Source organism: Apaloderma vittatum, unplaced genomic scaffold, assembly GCF_000703405.1.
Source record: "Apaloderma vittatum isolate BGI_N311 unplaced genomic scaffold, ASM70340v1 scaffold7933, whole genome shotgun sequence".
Taxonomy (NCBI): Eukaryota; Metazoa; Chordata; class Aves; order Trogoniformes; family Trogonidae; genus Apaloderma; species Apaloderma vittatum.
The window spans coordinates 1-21,334 of NW_009708596.1; the positions used below are offsets into that span (position 1 = coordinate 1).

The window sequence follows — 21,334 nt, forward strand, 5'->3', positions numbered from 1 at the left end:
AGGTGACCTCATTAATGTTTATAAATATGGGTAAGTGTCAGGAGCACAGAGCCAGACTCTTCTCAGGGATGTCCAATGATAGGACAAGGGGCAACGGGTGCAAGCTGGAGCATAGGAGGTTCCACAAAAACATTAGGAAAAGCTTTTTCACTGTGAGGGTGACAGAGCACTGGCACAGGCTGCCCAGGGAGGTTGTGGAGTCTCCTTCTCTGGAGCCGTTCAAAACCCGCCTGGACACGTTCCTGTGTGACCTACTGTAGGTGATCCTGCTCTGGCAGGGGGGCCGGACTAGATGATCTTTTGATGTCCCTTCCAACCCCTGACATTCTATGATTTGTTCAAAGCAGCAGTGGCTTATGCTGTAGCCCTCCTTGGTAGTCATTTAATGTGTGTTCCAGTGTGCCTGGTATAAGTTGAATAAGCACTGGCTGCTCAGACAGAACTGAGCTGGATGGGGTATTTGGTGTGGGTCTTTACAGCATCTTCCTGTCATTTGTTTTTGTTCCAAAGTAATAATGTTAGAAGCATGTATCATACAATGGAATTGACCCTGAATAGGGCTCTTGTTACTAAAAAAGACATAGTTGCTTTTGAAGAATGTATCCATTATTATTTTCTTCAACTTACTGACAGAACTAGTTTAGTTCTCAGGAAATGTTGAGGTTTAGTTTCAGGGTTTTTTATGTTTATAGGGTTTTTATATTGTATTTCTAAAATTTGCTGTAGTAGTACAGCTTTAATGCAGGATTTCAGTGTTTTAAAGATGTCACTTATTGTAACATTGAGGACAAGGAAAGGAAAACTCAGTTTCTCTTTTTTGCTGTTATTTAGTAGTAGTTCCATTCTGTAGTCTCTGGGACTGTTCAGTCATTTATCCCAGTTGTTTTCTATTGGATTGTATTTAATAGAATGGAAACAGCTTGGGGCTAGTAGCAAGTGTGCCATGCATTTAAAATGCATTTCTTCAGTTATTTTTTTCACAGCGTGTTACATGGAGAGTTCTCCTCTTTGTACAAATTTGATTGCACAAATAAATGTAGACAAAGAGTATAAATTATGTGGCATGATTTCTGCCATTACTGCCTGAAAGGAAGCTCCTTGGATTCTCTAGACCTTTGAGAGTTCTCCTGAAGATACAGATCACCTCTGACAAATACTGTCCTTTAACAGAAAATGCTTAGCTGTCATAATGGTTTCCTTTTCACTCCATACTGTTGTATGATTGAATTGATTAGAAAGATGTATTTGAGTGTTTGAAAGCCTTAAAATGGTCATATTTTCTCTATCAGATACTGGAGTGTTTGCAGTGGTGAATAGTCGCTCGTTATCTTTGCTGGGGAAACTGACAATCAGTGCTGCGTTTAACATTGTCTACATCTACACATCGGAACTTTATCCCACAGTGATCAGGTAACACAAGTTAATTTTAAGGTCTTCCCTTCTCTGGTTCTCTCACTTGATCACCTTTTACTCTGCTATTTACTTCTTTCTATTAACTATACCTTTTTGTTTGAGATTTTCAGTCACATATGATTATCTGTAGTTTTATATGCAAAATTTCTTCCTTCTCCCTTCCTCTTCCCTCAGATTTGGAGTCTTCACACTAACTGTAGTCTTTGTATAACAGTAAAATAGTTCTTTACCTGCTTAGTATGCTCACAGTCCTCTTTTCACTAAGGATAACAGTAGTATTGCTGATATTTCTTTGGCGAGTGACATCTGTAACTTTTTCAGTGCTTTGTAAAGCACAAAGACAAGTCTATTAAACATTCACACTTGCTTAACCAGCAGCACAGAAGATGACTGGTCAGTAAGCTTTATAAACACAACTTGATGCTTCCTAGGCCGTATGTAAGCAACCGTTAAGATTTCACTCACCAGAGGCGGAAGTAACCCCATGCTTGTGCTGACAGCAGACAAAAGCATCTATCTTATGGTATGAGTGCAATTTTTAATAGATATTTTAACCAGGTGATCAGCTACCAGCGAAATTATGCTGTGGTGTTTTTTGCAGATGGACAAATCTGCTGATGAATAGGATTTGGTTAAAGGAATTTAGCCAAAGTTTCAGCCCGAGCCAAGATGCATTAACTGAAATTGCACTTTTTTGCCTCTTTATATGTGTATGTGTGTTGAAATTCTGCACGTGCATGTGGGTTTTACTTCTTTTTAAGCACAAAACATATGTTTTAATTCTTGTTTTGGGATGCTTTCAGTTATATTTGACTTTTATTTGCCAGTTAATGTGGTCAGGGTCACAACCAAGGTGGATTTTTTTTCCTTGCTCAGTGGCACTTTTGAAAAGCCATAATTTCTCCTATGCAAACATCACTGATTAATGATCTTTTTCTTCTTAGGAATGTTGGAATGGGTGCCTGCTCCATGTTTTCCCGTGTTGGTGGAATCATTGCTCCTTTCGTCCCTTCGTTGGTTTGTCAGAATTTCTCACTGTTATGTATATTTTTGTTTTGTGGTTGTGATGTATGAGAGGCTTAGAGGTGGGAGTATTTTTGATAAATTTTGTATATAAACTAAGGTGTTTAAAATTCATGTCTTAAGTATTGCTGTAGGCCAAAGGCTTTGAAATATAATGTATGATTAGACAAAGTCTCAGCATTACTTAGTTTGAAAGGTGTTTAGCCTTCTAAAAATTGTGGCACTTAGCTAGTAGACTTTAGCAATAGAGTTATTTCAAAATACCAAGATGATGATACAATTTTTAAACCTTAAGTGAACAATAATTAAAAACCTGCATAGTTAGAAGATACACTGTTCCGAGGTAAAGCACAGGGGCTCAATAACTCATATTTCTGAGAATAAATTAGTTTTACTGTCAGTGTACTTCATTGAGTATCCATGGATTAAAATTATCAGCAGTCATTTATCTTTCAATGAATTCAGTGCTGATGTGGAGACTTGTGAGCACAAGCTTCACAGCCATCTGTCAAGGCAAAGAAAAATTCTGAAGAATGAAACATGGGGATGATACTGGTATTGTCCTCTATGTTTGTAGTCTTACCTGTATGCAGGTAAAAGAGCATACCAGCTTTTCCTGCAAACTGCTTGCTGAGTTCAGGTGACAATTCCTTTTAATGTGACACATTTCATCTGGAATAACTTTCCTCTCTGCTATTTGCCATGTTGGTGTGTCAGGCAGAGGGGTAGCAGAAGGGCGGATGAGCACAGTGAGCCTTTTAATTTGCAGCATGAAGCGCTGGGTTGGTGAAGAGCATGAGCACCTCCGGGGTACACCAGCCAAAGCCAAGACTGGTGCAGGTCACCCAGGCAGATTGAATAGACAGCTTTTGTGTAGCACTTGGGACACCCATTATTTTAGCTAGCAGAGATTTGGTGCTGCAGGAGACAGAAATCTTGGATGGTCATGTTAGAAGGGATCCTGGGAAAGTGAAAATATGTCTGTTTAAATAACAGTGGTTTGAGGAAGGAATTAACTGGTTTTGTGTTTTGGAATTTCTTAAACTAGTTTATTGCATTTTCAGTATCTTTTGTCTGGGGATCTTATAAAAAGGGTGGGAATGGGAAAAGTTAATTGTAAAAGTAAGAGATGAAATGTTGCTCTCGTATTTGATCACAGCCTGCTGTTTTCTCAGTCTAGAATTGCTCTTTACTGTCCAAAGTGAGTTTTTGAAACAAACAACTAAACTCTCGCCTTTTTGAAAAACAGCCTGCTTTATGGGTCATCTGAAAGTGAATATATGCATTTTGGAGCTATACTGTAGATGACTCATATTTTTGCACACACCTTCCCCCAGTGCAGTTTTGCTTGTAGCAAGCCATGTGAAAGCAAAGATAGGCATCAAAGGAGGAATATGAGTATTGCTTAGGCTGTCAGGGGCGATGACAGGAAGGCCAAAGGTCAATTGAAGCTAAAACTAGCAAGGAGCATAAACAGGTATTCCATCAGCTGAAGGAAATTTAGAGAAAATGTTTAGCCTGTTGTTGAGTGGGATGAACATCCTGTTGGTGGGTGAGATGGAATGAGCTAAAATACTTAACACTTTTGCTTTAGTCTTCATAGGCAAAGCCTGATCCCAAGACTCTGTGCATGTCAGCACACTTGAGGAAGCAGAGGGCCAGCAAACATTGGAGGAGCAATAGGTTCAAGATCACTTAAAGCTGAAAGCTTTCCATTCCATGGGATAGGATTCCTAAGAGGTGGTCAAAGAGCTGGCTGTGATAGTGAGGCAAGTGTCCATTGTCTGTGATAAACCATTGTTGCAGAGAAAGGTCACTGGTAACTGTGGGAAAAATGTTAATGCCACGTGTGTCTTTAAGATCAGAAGGTGGATCTAAGGGAGTTACAGGCTGAGCAGCTCAGTCCCAGTCTCTGGGAAGATCATGGAATATGACTTCTCAGAGTTTGTTTCTGAACATATGAAGGCCATGAGGTGATGGGGATCAGTGAACACAGAGTAAGTAAGGACAATTCATTCTTAGACAGTTTGATTTGATAGTCATTTCATCACAGAAGGTAACATGGATGAGGACAGGGAGGAGAGCAGGAAAGGCTTTTGCTTGACACCGTCCCACAGTATTCTTGTTTGGAAGCTGAGGAATTGTGTCCTAGATGAAAGGAATGTTAAATTTGAGTGTTGCATGGACTGTCAGGCTCAAAGGGGTAGTGACAGACTCGGTATTTGGTGGCTGGTGACAAGTGGAAGATGAATTACATCCTCTTATTTTTAGAGGATGTGAAATAAGGAGCAGTGATTGAGTCCAGTGGGACCTCTGGGACCAAGAGAAATCCCGTGAAGGCAAACAAGAAAAACAAAATTCCATTTCTGGTGTGCACTTATTACATGGTCAGCACAGACTGGGAACCAGCTGGTTGAGTAGCAGCTTTGCTGGAAGGTGCCTGGGTACAGCAGTGGATGACAAGTTACATGGGAGCTGTCGGTGTCCTCACATCACAAACAGGCGAACACCCTGAGCTGCAGCAAGCGTAATTAGGTGTGTGGCCCACAGATTAAGTTCCCTTGCAGTTCCAGAGGGATGCTAAAAAAAATAATGGGAAGGATCCAATGGAGGGTAATGAAGATAGTCAAGGGTCTAGAGTACATGGCTTCAGATGAAGGCTTGAGGCAATATTGCACCTTTGATCTTCCAAGCAGTTGAAAACATTTCAGCAGGGTTCAAGGGCCACAGATTTTGACTTGGGGGTTAGATAGGAAATCTGGAAAACTCTCTTTTTGCGGGGCTTAATGCAGCTCTGGAACAGTCTACTCAGAGGAGGAATCTACACCCTTGGACATTTTTTTGGGTGGTTACACAAAGCTATGATTGGTCTGGTCTAATGTTGGCTATAGCTGTACTTAGAGTATGTGATTGGCCTAGATATGTTGGCCTAGAGATCTCTTTCAACCAACGTATCTCTGATTCTGTGATATCCCTTCCCTGCTATGAAGTGGTATCGCATTTGTTGTAAAGTACATATGTCATGGACAAGAATTGAGTGTAAATTCATCGGGCATTTCTTTTAAGGTCCATCCCAGAACCTGTGTGGATCTAATAATATTGGTAAGATAGAGTTGCAATATGGGTTAAAAAAACGCACCACACAACACTAAGATTGGTGACTTTTATGCTAAATATGAATACAAACACCTGACAGGTGGAATGGTTGTAAAGGTTAAGTTCTTTAATATTCAATATGAACTAGAGTGAATCAGTCTAAACTAGCTCTCTATGCTCTTTTTTCCAGAAATCTGTGCAGTGGTCTCTGCCTTACATTGTGTTTGGAGCGACTGGTCTTTTGTCTGGACTCTTAAGTTTATTGTTGCCGGAGACCTTAAACAGTCCTTTGCTAGAAACTATTTCAGACCTGCAGGTATGCTCATACTGGAGGCTGGGTGATGAAGCCATGTCATTGCAAGCCCTAGATGGCTCACAGGTATGTAATTTTAATTTTTTTCCTCGTACTTTTCTGTTGCGTTTATTTCAGCTGTCAGCTTAAATATGCCACTCTAAATAGATTAGGATAGTGATTCTTGGCCTATGGAGGATAGGCCCCAAGGAGATATAGAAGATGGTTTAGTAGCCATACCATCACATCTGAAATGCTGTCTAGAAATGCAGGCTGAAGTGCTGCTGGGTTAATTCATCCCTTCAAGGCCAAAAGCTTACAATCTTTTCCTTTGGGATAAAGATCTTGGTGGTGTCTGTGCTTCTCTAATCTCTAAGATGGATTTCTGCAGCATCTTTCATGGAAAGCGGACCATTGAGGTTTGAGAAGCCTTAGATGTTTTAAAAAAAAAACAATCCCCAGAAAACCCCCCAAACCCCAAACAAGCCTGTTTGTGAAGGTCTCTTCTCAGAAGCAGCACACTTTACTTCTGCCCTGACTTGCCCTGGCTCTTCTGGGTGTCAGTTGTTAGGTCTGTCCTAGAAAGTTTTGAAATGGATTAAAGCTAGACTAACCTCCAAGATCTGTCCCACTGTTGAATCTGGGAAATGGGATTCAGTGAAAACATTAGAACTGCAAAACTCCCAGGTGTAACCATGTATAAATGTGGCAGCGGGGTGGTTTGCAGTGAGATTTCCTTGAATGTTTTTCTTTTCATTACGCTTTATACTTCATTTTATCAAACTCCTGGACACCTCTTGAAGTGTGTACATCTTTTGAGTTGTGTGGAGTATTTTTTACATGGCTACTCCTCTGTGAATGGAGTTGGGATTAGAGAGAAGTATCTAGAGAGCTGGATGTGGGTGTTTGGATTTGGGTAAGGTTTAAATCCTGGTCCCAAGATTTTAAGTATTGATAGACTAATAAAAATGGAATAAGGACAACTCATAACAAAAAATGTGAATTGTCCCGTTAGGCTGAGATGAGACAGGATTGTTACAACACGTTTTGCTTTCATTTGATTAATTTTTGGTCAAGCAGTCTGAGGTTCACACATAGGTATAAACTTATTTTCAGAGAAATCAGAAGGCAGAGTAGCATTTATTCCTGGAATGAGAACAGTTGCTTCCTTTCAAAGGCTTCAGCACATTGCCTTGTTTACTAATTTTAGCTGTAATAATTCTTGACAGGACAGCATGGTTTAGTGGCAAAAGCACCCTTGAAAAAACCTTGAAAGAGGCAGCCGTGTAAGAATTCATTTTATACTTTAGCTACTTTACATGCATATTTTACAAAAATTTTTAACCATACTGGGTAATGTGTAACGACATTACAGTCTTGCTGGTCACACAAATCCGTCATATATATATTTGCATCAAGTTTACACCAGCTGTTATTTTGTTAATTACATCATTATTATTATATCTCAACTGTGCAGATGGCTTACTAACAAAAAAGAATTCTAGTTAACAGTGCAGGTGTTACAGCTTAGAGAGGGGAAAGACACGTTTTTATTATCCTTTCGAACCAAGTGAGGTCAGTATCACCCTTTGGAGTGACAAGTATTGTCTATCAGTGTTTGCACAACTTAGTTCACTTAGGGCAAGCAGACTTCTCAGGTTTAAATCGTCCCTGCTTGCACTTCTGCAGGTTTCTTAAAAATTCCAACCTTAACAGGATCCACCAAAAAAATATATACATAAAAAAGTGAGGACATTCTTCAGGATCACTTTTCCTCAGGTTAAAATTATTGAATCCAAATGGAAAAAAAGTCATTGGTTTGGGCCTGAAGTAATCCTGTAACTTCAGTGAAGTTATGTCTTTAAAGCCTGTGACACATTAGGGATTTATTTTAAAGCTCACAAGAAAAGCACTGATAAAATGGAAAGCTCTTAAATATTAACCCTATTTGACAAGACCATGGAGAGGTCTAACTAAGCTGCTGTAAGAAAGATGTAGAATTTATTTGGCATACACTGAATTCCCCCTGTGGAATCCATTGTCCTTCTGGACTACTTTCAAGTTAACATGTGTTCTGGTTGCACAGAATGGAGGTTTTGTCCCTGTTAACATACATGAATGTGATATCCAAGTTGGACAGCTTCCAGCGATAGCCTGACTCTCCTCAAATAATTTTAGAAACCCGGAAAAAAAAGCGTAACATGATTCCCTTTATATCTTCTGACAGGTCTTAGTGCTGAAACTGTTTGAAATTCTTCTGCAGTTAACGCACATTGCTGTAGCAAAACTCCTCTGAAGACAGATCTAAAGCTACAGATTTTGCTTGCATGGTACTGTCAGTCAGGAACATGATTTCCATTTCTCTTTTTCACCCTCTCTCTTGTCCTTCTTTGCATATGACTAGACAGGCAGAAGTCTTAGAGTGGGTGCAAGCATAGTGGAAAAAGAATCCTAAATACTCGAACTAGATGGAGTTTACACTAGCAAGAGAATCTTGTTAACTGGAATAATTTGTGTCAGTTCTGTGGAAAAATGCTACACTGGCCAAATAAAAATCAATTGGCTGTAATAGCTGACCTTACTTTGGGCATATGGTATAAATTATATTGTAAAAAGGACACTGGCTGGAATATGTGTGTCTGTAACAGGGAGTTTACTTTCTGAAGATATGAAGTGGTGATGTTATTTCCCTTTTCATAACATCTTTAGTTAGTATTGCAAGGGCATCGTTTTAATTGAACTTGCTTAGGCAAATGCCTGTGCTACGCATCGAGAAGTAATAATTCAGGGTGGAGAAGCTCTTACCTAATCAAGTGATCTCTGCGTTCTGAGCCTCTGTTTCCGGTAGCCTGCCACGGAGTAGGGACCTTAGGCTTAAATTAAGAAAGCAGAGTAGATTGTCACTTCAGAACCATTCTAGCCAGTCTCTCTCCTGCCAGTATTCTCTAGCGTGCTGATGGAACAGAGAAAATCCATCCACTAGAAGCCCATCTCTTTAAGAGAGATTTTGAAGAACCAAGGACACAAAGAAATCTTAATTCACATAATATCTTTTACAAAGTTTTAATACAGTGATTTGACCTGTCTTTTCTTACTTTTTTTCCCCTCTACACAGAGAGGTAATCATTCATGCTTGTGTATTTTGAGATTTAGTGGCTTCTGTGCTAACCAGTGACTTCATTTTTGTTTCTAGTCTGGAGACAAAGACAGTTCTGCAGGGAGTGGAAGTGAAGATGAGGAGTTTTATGATGCTGATGAAGAGACTCACATGATCAAGTAATGAGAAGAAGAAACTCTGGCCTGTTTTCTGCCTTTTCTTACTTGTCCAGTCAGTCCAGCTGCAAGATGAGTACTGGGGACCTCGCCCACCAGGGAATGTGTAATTGGGCAAGCAGCTGTGTTTTCTCCTGACTGTGGGAGGGGTTTGAGTACTGTTCAGACTTATTGCGCCACTGATGCACTACGTAAGAGACACCTGTTCCGATTCTTGTGGTTAAGGATAACAGTGCACAGACTGCTTTTGAAACCAGGTGAGACAGCAAGAGTGGAATCATATATTTCTGAAGTCTGGGAAATTACCTAGGCTTAGACAGATTTGGCCAGCTCATCAATGCACATCTTTGTATTTTATTCTCAGAGTGGTTGGGTTTGATTCAGTATAAGTTGATGAACTTGAAAACATCCATTGTTTCTTGTCTGTAGACTGAAAGTGGTCACAGAATTGTTCTGTGCTACTCCAATGGGAACAAATTCCTGAAACTGTATGTTAAAATTACTTCTGCACATCAAATGGGGGAGAGGCAATATTTCTGTGCACATGGACACCTGTGTGGAGTTACAGGGTGCAACTGGTTAGTCATGAGCTGTGCGTTAACTTAATGGAAAGCTGGGAAGAAGGACTACAAAAAAAGGGACCATGAAGCCTGCAGACATAAGGACATTATTGATTCTTTATTTTTTCCCCTTCTTTTCATCCACCAAGCATTTCCTTGGACTGTCTTATGCATACATTTGCCACATGTTGCCCACATCTCAGCACTGCTGTCTTTAACTTTGCCTGGTTTCACCTTGTCTTCACTTTGCCATAAGTCATGAAGCTCAGCAACTTCTTTGTGCAGTGAAATAATTCTGAGAAGGATATAATTTCATGGGTGGGATGTAGATGAGGTGTTTATCAAATACGACGTGTGTGAGGTGTGCGTTGGAATATATAGCTCATCTTTGCGGACCAGTCATTTCTGGAAGAGACAACTTGCACATGGTAAGAGGAAATGTGGGATGCTGTTACATTTTGGGGGTTGTTGCCAGGAAGCTGCTAGTATTTATTTTAAAATTTTGTTTGTAGAGTGAAGTTCTCATTTGAAAAAAAAAAAAAAAAGAAGGGAGCAGGAAAACCTTTTTGAGACAGCATTTGGTTACTTGATGATATTTCTTAACCAGGTGCTTGCTCAAGCACTTTATTATTTCTCCTTGTTGAGGAGGATAACTTCCCCCTTCTGTTTACGCTGAACTTTCTGTAAGTGCTTCAGTAGAGGGGTATGGAATTTTGAAACATGAACATAGAAAGTGTTCCAACTACAAAGATGAGGCCTTAAAAGGATTCAGTTTTCTTGATTACATTGTTATCTTCACTCCAACTTGTGGCTATTTATTAAGATTGATTTCTATAAAATGTTTGTGGTCTTTATACTTGGAGTTCCCACCCAAGTGCCACAAAATGGCAGCAAGTACACCATCAGGCTTGCTAGCCATTTTTGTGGGTGTTAGACCAAGGAAGAAAAAAAAAAAAAGGACAAAAAAAGGCTGACTGATGAGTATTATCTGGTTAATCTGGGAAAGTCCTTCACTCTGAAAATAAATGAAAGTAAACAGCGTCTGAATTTTGTACCTAGCTGCTTGGATTTTCTTCAGTGGGGACTGTGACGCTGAGCAAAGTGCAGCTCCCCTGGTTGGTGCCGAGGGCAGCCCTGAGACTGCGGATCCACATGCACAGTGCACCCCCTTGGCCTGAACTCAATCGAGGCACTGACTGTGAGCAAAATCGGGAACTTCGGTTCCTGTGGACAATGTGTCAGTGTTGTGATTTTTTTACCTGTGTTATGAGATTCACTAGAAGAATTCCAGCCTGCAGTCTTCACTTTGCATTTTTTTTCCAGACTGTTGAATAGTTGTAGATGTGGCAGGGCACTTCTAAACCCAGATGGATACTTTTTCTGCCTTACTTGGCCATTTTGTATGAGTGAAATTGCTCCAAGTAAGGTACTCAAAAATACTTGGAAAGGTCAGTGTATTTGATCAAAGAATTTTTTTAGCTTGCATTCATATTTTAAATTATGGATAGCTGGAAGAATGACTCTTTGTTGCTGGTGGCTTCAAAATAAATGAAACCATTTTTCTTAGAAGCAAACAGTGATAATCCTGGCGCTATTAAGATGCTGCCAACACCCAACCCGGTTTTTAGGTGTTTGCTGCCACCATCCCTCTTCGGTCGGTAGGTGGAGTAAGTCATCTGAGAGGCAGACAGGAACTTACACAGTTTTACTGTGTCATCTGCTACTGGCAATGCTGATCATGCCACAGGACATCTAAACATAATTTTTGGTCGAACAGTAAAATGCTGTAAAGGAGATCACTCTTTGCAGGACCTGAGATAGATTTCATGTTAGTCCTCATAGTTAAACTGATCTCTCCACTTCGCGTTTTTGTATCATAAGTATACGTGTGTACATTTGCAAACACAGGACTGAAGAATACATCAGCAAATATTTTTTCCCCATAAAATTTGCTGCGTATTTTTTAACCTTTAATCTCTCCTGTGTTTGCACCCTTGGAATTTTAAAAGGCAGCATCTTTTTTTTTTGCTATGTCAACTGTAAGAACTCTCTATTGTTACTTACCCTGGCCAGTTAATTCAGAGGCTTTACAGCAGTGAATCTCTCCGGGATGAGTTCCCCAGTGCCGTATCAGCCTTCTTACAATTACTTGCTCTCCTGGTTTTTGTTCTGAAGCCCAAATCCATTAGATACGTTAGGTTTTATTTCAGAGAGGTTTCTTTTGTAAGAACTGCCCTTTTGATCCTGTAGGATCACTTTTTTTTTTTCTTACTCATAGACCGTAATGCTTTGTAATAGAGATACTTGTGATATATGTAGCATTCATTGGGGAGAGAAGCCACACAGTGTTTTGTAGCCTACATGGTCAGCATTTTCTCTGTCTAGATGGAGTGTTATTGCTAAGCAGGAGTTCTTCAGATGAACGGTGCCTGCTGTGGTGGGTCTGACAAACCATATTACTTGAAAGCCCAAGCAGAAGGTCAGAGGGATCTTGTGACTTCGAAGCTGTATGTAAGCAGTCTGCATAGGGCCAATTAGTAAATCTCATTGTTTGGGCAGTAAGTTTACCCTGAGGAGCTTCTGGAGAGTAGAGGCTGGTACAGCATTAGATATATTCACAGTTTATGACATACTGTAATGCAAAGAGTCTGAGATTCAATAACTTTCCTTGAGTGAAGTATAACAAGCTTATCCCACGGTTTTTTGCTAGAGTGGCTTCGTGTACTGAGCAGCCTACGTTGTTAACTGTTTTCTGTGTTGTGCAGGGACTAGGATACCTACCCTCGAGATGGGAATTCCTTCCCTTGATTCCTTTGGTTGTAGCTGTATTTTTTTTCCAGCCAGGAGGATTATGCGACAGAGAGGCTTCCTCATGGTACTGATCCTAATAGTGTCTCAGGTGAGATGTGTTTGGGGTTCTGCTCTCTGGGGACTGTGCAAGTGGTACTTGAATACAGCTAGGCGTGAAGGAGAGTGAGAGGTTATGTGAGACAGTGTGGAGGGCAGTTTGCTGGAGGGAGTCAAAAGAATAGCAGATTCAGCAGAAACACCTCAGGGCAAGGCTAAGTGAAAACACAAGATAGTAGCCATTGGGTGGAAACACGCTTCTTGCTGCTTGTATTGACTTGAAGCTTCTCCTTTCAGAGCTAGCATTGGTTCCAGGATGTCCCTTTGGGATGCTGGTTTCATAATTTCCTTTTCAATGTCAGCTTTATTCAGCACTACTGTGTTAGTGATGAAACATTGCTTTGGGTCAATATGAGATGTGGCACGCTTCGGTTTCCGTTTGGACTCAGCTTTTCTGTGAAATCACATATCACTAAGATTAAAATCCGTAAAGCTTTCTTTTGAACAATGCTGTATAACTGGTCATCACCTACTTTTCCAGCTTCCCCTTTGAAAGAAGAAGGGAGATTAGAATTATTTGATGCATTTTTGTCACTGTGCTTCTTATGAAGTGACACTTCAGCCTTCAAAAGGGATTTTACTACCTGGCTATTTCTGATAGGCTGAAGAGAATAGATTAAGGAAGTGAGCTGACAAGTTTACTTTTTAAAATGCTTCCTCAAAAACAAAGTTAGTGCTCTCCATTTAGGGATAGAGAAGGTACTTCCTGATGCGCCAGAAACTTGGAAGCTCCGTGCTACAGGAGACCCACGGGTGACTCTGTGTTCAGGTTGCCATGGGGAATGTGGTTGAGCCATACGTTTTCCTGCCTGTTTCACCTAAGCGTACAAAAGCAGTTCAAAAGCGAATGTTTTTTCTTACTGAGGAAAAGGGGAAAGTGAGGAACAAACTTACTTTTCTTAGAGCGTGTTAGTGGAAATGTTAGGGCTAAAACTCTCGTTCCCAAGTCTTTTGTGTAATCACTGATTGCGGATTTGGTTGGTGGTGTTTTAGCTGAAGGATGGTGTGCTATGTATGTCTTTGCCCACCCTGTTAGAGCTTTGATCATGCTCTTTGACACAGCTGAATCCAGGCATCTGTGCATGCAAGTTGTAAACCTTGCAGTAAACAGAAAAGCCCAAAAGCGGTGCTGCTTTTTGATGGTGGAAGGTAGTCTGGCCTGACATATTTAATGCCTGTGTCAGAAATGTCTATCTTCAACTGTTTACCAAAGAGAAAGCTGAGGGTGTAGCTGTATTTTAAGTCTTGCTGCTTGTATCTTGCTACAAGATGTACTAAGTGGAAGAAAGATACCTACATAAGAAAGCCTCTGTGACAGATTTAAATGTGGAATTGGTGGGTGATCAAATTTATGCAGGATTTTTCCATGCAATGTATTTTCAATGCCTTGTCCAGTTTATTGTAGCCTTTGGATTTTTCTCGGTGCTACTGTTATTTAAGTCTAATAGAGCTGGGTAAAACTTTCATCCTGACAGTGTGAATTTACTGAACTCTCTTATTTTTGGTACTACTTACGGCTTCTGTTGTTTTGAAAAAAAACTCCTCTGTTGCCTAATGGGGAGCAGATTTTTCTGTTCTAATTTGAAGTGCCTGTTCTATAAAAGTTGTTTTTAATTTCCTCAGTCAACTTGATAAGGGACTGTGTGTAAAGTAACATCCTTGAATTGAATTATACAAGTGCCAAAGACAGTTTTTGCTGGAAAGCAATAGTCCAAAACTAGTTCTAGCTGCATTCATTTGGAATTCTTCCATGCAACTTGCTAAAACTGGTATATGCAAGCATCTCCAGAGCATTAGGGGACAGTTATCTTTGTTTGCTTTGTCTTTCCTTGCTCAGTTCACTTAAGAAGCTTTTTTGTTTCTGAGAAACCAAACAAATTAAATTAAGGATTTAAGATAAAGTTTTGGCTTTGTAGAACATGCAGTATATATACTATTGCAGAAAAATTTGCGGAGCCTCTTTGCTTCTGATTTGCAAATGTCAAAGCTTACTCTAAGACCGATAAAACCTAGTTAAAAATCTCACATTGGAGTTTGTTAGTTCATTCATCAACCTTACAAATTCACATTGCTCAAAGCTTCATAGAATCTAGCAGATTTCTATAAAACACAAAGCCTGTTTTGAGCTTTGCTAAATAATAATGTCTAGAGTTTAAATCCCTATTGCACCTAAAACTCACTTGAATTCAGCCCTATCGTGGTTGCTCGTTTGCCAGTAAATAGGCAGGTGCTAAAATTTTTTGCAGCACGAGCTGGTTGCCCCTGGAAGAATGGTTCAAAAGAAATAGTCTGCTTTCTCCTGTGTGTATGTAGAATGAAGCAGGACCATGGGTCCTCTCGTATATGCAGCAAGCTTGCACAATGATGTACGTTTATGTAAGTAAACCCTCATTTACAAAAGGTTTGCACGTGTGTTACTGCTTCCCACCAACACATCTGAGGTGCTGCATTTATACCCACTTTATCAGAAGGCAGGCAAAAAGTATGGCAGTAAGAAAACCTTTGCCAATCTTGGAAGTTACATTCCCTTAAAGATGTCCCCTGGGAGTATCTGGCACATCTGTGTTCAAACAAAATAATTTTAAAAGATGGAACTTGGTTGGGAGACAGGCATTTCCGGTGTTAGTTTCTAGGAAAAAAAAAAATCAGCGTTGCAGAAACTGATGAAAATTGTTATAGAGCAAACAAGTGCTGGGTAACTTGTGATAAAAGAATTTATTGTGGTTGCTGTGATTTCAAGTATGTCTCTAAAATACTCATTTCAACTATTTGATCCCTGTCACTCCTCAAAGTCTAGCCCGAATTTTATTTTGTTCTTGTTAAAGTTTGTCATGTAGAAATTGGAAGTATATATTTCATGTGAATACTTTTATTGCACTGCCTTTCATTGCAGAATCTGATAATACTTGGATTTTTTTTAAGCTACCTCTTTATGTTGAGCTTTATTGTCAATTTTATATTTAATTGATTTTTAGGAGACCACAAAATATTTCCTTATTAATGTGGGAATTCATGAGTTAAGGACCACAAGTCCTCCTTCCATTTAAGGTTTTTCTTAAGGCCTTTTAAATTTAGTTAAAACACTTAGGGATAACACTACTACTTTCTTTTAAAAAACACTTTTCCCTGTCTTCCCCTCAATACCATCCTCCACCCCATGGTGGTTTCCAGTCCCCTGGCTGGGTATTCCGCTCAGTGCCCCCAGCAAGGCAACAGGCAATGTGGGACATTGGGATCAGTCTGTTGTGCTTTTGCTGTTCTTTCACCACTCCTTGGTTCCTTCTCAGCTGCTTCCCTGTGGGTTTCTTCGCCAGCCGCAGCCTTTTAGAGTTGTAGCTCTTTCTGAGTCTACTCTCAGCCTCTGCTCAGGCTATGATTTTCCTTTGGCATTTCTCCTGCTCAGCTGTCTCTCCTTTCTGCTGGCGTGGTCTTATCTTTTTTTCCTCCTGCTGCTGTAGCACTGTAATCTCATTTTCTTGGCATTTACTGCCCTTCCTTAAAAATGATTTTTGCAGAACTGCCAGAAACTCCTCTGACAGTGGTGGAGTGCACCAGGTCAGTGCCCACTGTGCCGAGGAGGCGATGGGCATTGACTGAAGCACAGGAGGATCCATCGGAACATAGAGAAGTGCTTTTTTGCTGTGAGGGTAACTGAGTGCTGGGACAGGTTGCTGAGAGAGGTTATGGAGTCTCCATATGTGGAGATACTCCAAAGCCATCTGGACGTAGTCCTGGGCAGCTTGCTTTAGTAGGTGGCTCAGCTCGAGCAGGAGGTTGACCTCCTGAGGTCCCTTCAAACCTGAGCCATCCTGTGATTTCTGTGCTCCCTGTTGCTGGGCTGGCGGAGCCCAGCACAGAGCAACCCCTGGCCTCTTCCCACACGAGACACCCTGCAGCCCCCTCGCTACAAAAACCCCGACAGTTGTGCTCAGTACATCACTGTACAAGGTTTTCTGGCAAGTCGAGTCCTTACAGATTGGGCTGACAGTTGTTGAGTGGTAGCTGGTACTGCGTTCCCTTTCTGTGTTACTGTTGTCTTAGGTCAAGTAAATGAAACTCCTTGAGGACACAATCAGACATTTATAGCCAAGTTCTGTGCCTGGTTACATTTGCATCCCTGCTGATATCAGAAGACAGAACGTAGATCAGCGCTTGACCAGAGGAGCAGCCAAAGGGGTAAACTACTCTCTTTCTGCTCAGCCCTTCATCATGATGAAGACAAATCTTTGTACAGTCTCTATATCCTGTAGACTTTGTATTGTTTCCTCATGCCAGTTTAATTTAACAATCAAAATTAACAACCAAAATTAACAATCAAAAGTCCTTGTCAGTTGAGAGTTGGGTAGTAGGAAAGTGGGAACAGGGTGAAATAGATTATCTGCTTCAAACAAATGTCAAGTTGTATATAGTTGGTGTGTATTTTTAAATATTTAATTTGGATTACTTGAATACTGAGTGTTACGAGCCATCCCATGTTAAACTGAGGACTTCTTTAAGTGTATTACTGTGCTGTTGTTAACTCAAGAGTTGTACTGCTGAAAAGTCTGTTTTTTAGAATACTTGATCTGAGAAGTCACAACTGAAGACAGCATAAGCTTCTCCACAACAGACCTTTTATGGTGGTATATGTTCTGTGAACAGCTGTTGATTCTGTCTTTTTAAGATGTTATTTGCCATATGTGAGAGGGGCCATAACAAATGCTGAAATATTTTAAATAATTGCACTTATCTATTCTGTTTTCTTAATGTATGTCCTACGCATACTGCCTTACCTGTATGTACTGTACTTCACTGGAGGTACAAAAGGTAAATATCAGGTTCTTAATTTATATAATGTAAATCAGTCTTAAAAATAATTCTGTAATACTACATATTTTCCAGTGATATCTGTCTTCTAAGAGAGGGTGATGGTGGTAAGCCTGGGTGAGTTTAGACAAAAGTTAGTATCAGTGGTCTTTACATTCTCAATTTCTGAATGATTCTGGTCGTTTGAAATATGTGGGGTTTTTTCTTTTGCGATTTCTGTAGAGGCTAACTTACATTAGTAAGCCAACTGTTAGATCATTTGTAACAGCTCTGATACTGCCTCTGACTCATAGAGTTCATATAATGTCTTTGTAACTTATTTGGGGCCTTTTCTTTCCCGACACAAATCTCTCTCAATAAAAACAAGCTCTTTTGCAACACTGCAAACCTATTTTATTGTACTGATTATTATTTTTTTTTACTTGCCTGACCCTTTTGTTTTGTTTTCTGGAGGGGGCTGAAGCTCTCATAATAGAATAGATATTTATAACGGACTCTGCAGAAGAAAATTGACAAGGTGGAAAGCAGGTCATTTTGGAATGGCAGTGCTACAAAGCGCCTGGGAAACTGGGGCTGTCAGTACTAATCAATATATTCCACCATATCTATCACAAATCATTTCTAACAAAACCCGGCACCAGTGGAATGTGAGAATCAATTTACTACTGGCTTCAGTTGTGCTGATTGATGTTGAAAGACTGGAAACACTTTGGGGGGTTTAGAATAGCAAAATGTCCGTGATGGTGTTACTTACATTTGTACTGGGGGAGTTCCCACGAATGCTGGTTGACACTTCGCACCCCTTCTTTAAAGTGCTGTGCAAACGCACCAAAAAAAACAGTCCCTGTCCTCAGGGCTTCTGTCCCCCCAAAAATCTTGGCAGCGAATGGCAGAATTTGGACACTTGTTTTCATTACCTGGAAATGAGGTGATAAATTTCCTGTCCCTTGCCAAGCGATAAAAAAAATATTGTCTGAATCTGAAAAAAAGTGACTGTGGGAAGTAGGGATCAGTGCTCTATTTTAAACTGCTGGGTACCAGAGCTTTCATATCTCTGTATGCTTAAAGAAAGAAAGAGATAAATAATTCTCCACCTATTCCACTGAGCAGATGCTAAAGCACTGGGAGCTGGCTGTATCTTGCTGTAACGAACCCATTTGACCAACTGCGTTGTTGTTGAGCCAAGACAAGGAAAGCACAGGGTGAGACACCAAAAATGGGTGAAGGGCCCACAAATTACATATGGGAAGGACTGTGGTTCACGTGGCTGTGAGATTATTATTTTTTATTTTATTTTTGCTCAGTGTAGCCTTAATTGTTGCCTTGTTGTGATGCTTCTGCTCTCAGTAATTTTTCACACTGACAAAAGGAAGGTGCTTCTGGAAGTCATCAAACGAGAGGTGTGGATCTGAAGTGCCATTTCCTGAAAGCAGGGACATTTTGAGAAATGTTTTTGTTCCTTGCCAAAACCAGCCAATACTGATGCCGGGATGGCAGTAGTAAGCGTTGCCTATAGAGGGAATTTGACTTGTTGGTTTTACAGAGATAAGACAAAATACTTGCGGTGAAATTCTGTCTTGGTGAATAAACATCTCTAATCCTGATCTATTTATTTAAGAGCACCTTCAATGAACAGTCCTTGCTGCAGAGAAGAGGAACAACCTCAACTTGTCAATCAAATTTGGTAAAAGCAGGTAATAAAACATCATACTTGGAAAAGTGGTTCTTGGGTGACTTATCCTTGCTGCCTCTTGTTCTAGTTAAAATGACAAAGATGCAACTGATTAGCTTTACCTCCTTTTTGGACCAGAAAAAATTGTAGCATTCCTTTTGATCTCACTTTCCCTTCCACACTTCAGCTGCTGAAAGGTAGCTAGGATATGACCATCCTGCAATCTGTTCTGCAGCTAAAAGCAAGCAGTTTTGTTCCTTTCTCTGTATTTTGTATAATCCATCCAGTAGCTTGGCAAAACTACAATGGGGAATATCACGAGGGCTCATTGGAGGGAAGGCTGACTGATCCATGCAGATGGAATTACTTGGAAGTTTGCAAGTTCATAAACAATTTAAAATGTAGTTCAGCTTTATTTTGATTTAGCTGTGGTTTGAGCTGTGGACCAGCTCCCAAAGCTGGAGTGCTCTAATATTTTTTTTAATTATTATTATTTATAATTTTTTTAGGATTGATGTTAGCTTGCAGATGCTTCATCTTGTGGTTTGAGACTCCTGATCCCTAACTTGTCTTCCAGCTACTCTGCTTACCAGCCATGCCAGGACAAGGTGCTGTCTTTGCTAGCATCTTGGTGGAGCTGTCTGCTGGCCGTGTTTAACATAAGCAGAAAAACAAGCACAAGCAGCACGCAGGCACTTTGTGCAAATAAAAACTGCTGATAAAGGAACTTGTTCAGTGTAGGGTGATTCCTCTTCTGATCAGGCGCTGCCTCTTCCAAGAACCTCTCGAGGCTTTCTCACCTTCCAGAGCTACTAGTAGCGCTTGTGTTTGGTAGAAATCCTCTGTCTCATTTTGGATAGCAGATGCACCTAAGAGTAGAGACCACCTCTGTGCATGTCCTAGCAGTTGATGGACAGATTGCATTTCTTCCCCAAATATGAGGTGCTGTCTTCCAAACTCTAGGCTCACGTAAAATTCGGAACAGTTAGCGGAAGTATCCTGTTGAGAGTTACATCAAAGAGCCAAATGCAGGTCAGCACAGAGCTCCCTTGTGTGACAGAAAGGCAGTGGGGCACCATCAGCATGCCTGTACTGCCCTTATTTGAAGATCTGCCCTGCTAGCTTGAGCTTGCAATGCTGGTTTTTTGTTGATTTGGTTTTTTTTTTCATGTTGTTGGTTTCCTACTCTGCAGTCACACAAGTTTTTCTGTAATAGTGTAAGTGCCCACTTGTACTTCACATACTGTATTTCTTTTCCTCTGATACTGAACCTGCATCAAGATGCACTGCACCAGCTGCGTTGCGTGGCCTGACCCACGGATACATTTGCAGTGGGTACCAAATACCCTGCTGTATATTGGTTCTTAAATAGTGCTCTCACAGGCCCTATTTTGTTTGGGTCATGCTCTCTTTCTGCTTTGTTTGATATTCACTTTGAAATGTTTGATTAACACCTTGTTAAAGGAAGTGGAGAAAAATCCTCTCAAGCCTCTGCAAGCCCTGTCAGTGCATACGGTACCAGTGCAGTGATGAGGACAGAACCTTTGAGTACTACAGCTAAAATTGGCACTGGCTCTGGGTAAGCCACTTTTTCTCACTAAAATTTGTTTCTTTCTTGAACTCTTTGTCCCCACTCCCATCTAGAAGGTGGAGCCAGTACGAGTTTGCCACATCATGGGTTATGTTCAATTGGTCTTTATAATGATGATGCTGGGCAGGGTGCCTCTCAGTTAAAGTTGGCATGAAGATGTCATAGAGAAACTGAAAATTTTTAGGAAATACGTTTTTTTTAATGCTTTGATCCTTGCATCGCATACAGGGAGAGTGAGCTTTTGGGATGATGTGGCTTTCAGAAACAGTATAGGCAAGGGTAGAAGGAAGTGCTTGCACAGTGGCCTTTTGTTAGGGATATTGGGTTGTTTGAACTGATGTTCCATCATCTTCTCTAAAATTTTGAATTAACAGCTGTGGCCATTTGGTCTTTTTCTCTGCTGATGTTTGATTTGTTAGAGAGCGGTGAATGGAGTAGAAGTTCACTCAGATGAGGTCTTTGTTGTCCCTGATAGCAGGAACTGGGCTGAATGACCCTCTGCTCTTGTAAGTGCTGTTCTGCTTCTCTTCCCTTCTCACTCAAACTCAATATAGTGAAAAATCAGTCCTGCCCTCTCCTGTCAGATATCTGGTAGCTTTATTTGCCTTGTTTCCCCTCCAAAATACACACACACACACACACACACACGTACGCATCTGCTGCCCAACACAAAAGCCCAAGGAGCAAAGGGATGATGTGCT

At 40.6% G+C, this 21,334-nt stretch overlaps 1 protein-coding gene across 1 annotated transcript; it reads left to right on the forward strand.

Moving 5' to 3' along the window:
- Window positions 1-1,270: 1,270 nt before the first annotated feature.
- Window positions 1,271-9,107, forward strand: LOC104271819 (solute carrier family 22 member 15-like). The gene is made up of 4 exons (XM_009866614.1): window positions 1,271-1,410; window positions 2,358-2,430; window positions 5,723-5,911; window positions 9,018-9,107. Exons 2-4 carry the CDS (start codon window positions 2,368-2,370, stop codon window positions 9,102-9,104), a joined length of 339 nt encoding a protein of 112 aa, XP_009864916.1. The 5' UTR covers window positions 1,271-1,410; window positions 2,358-2,367; the 3' UTR covers window positions 9,105-9,107.
- Window positions 9,108-21,334: the final 12,227 nt, after the last annotated feature.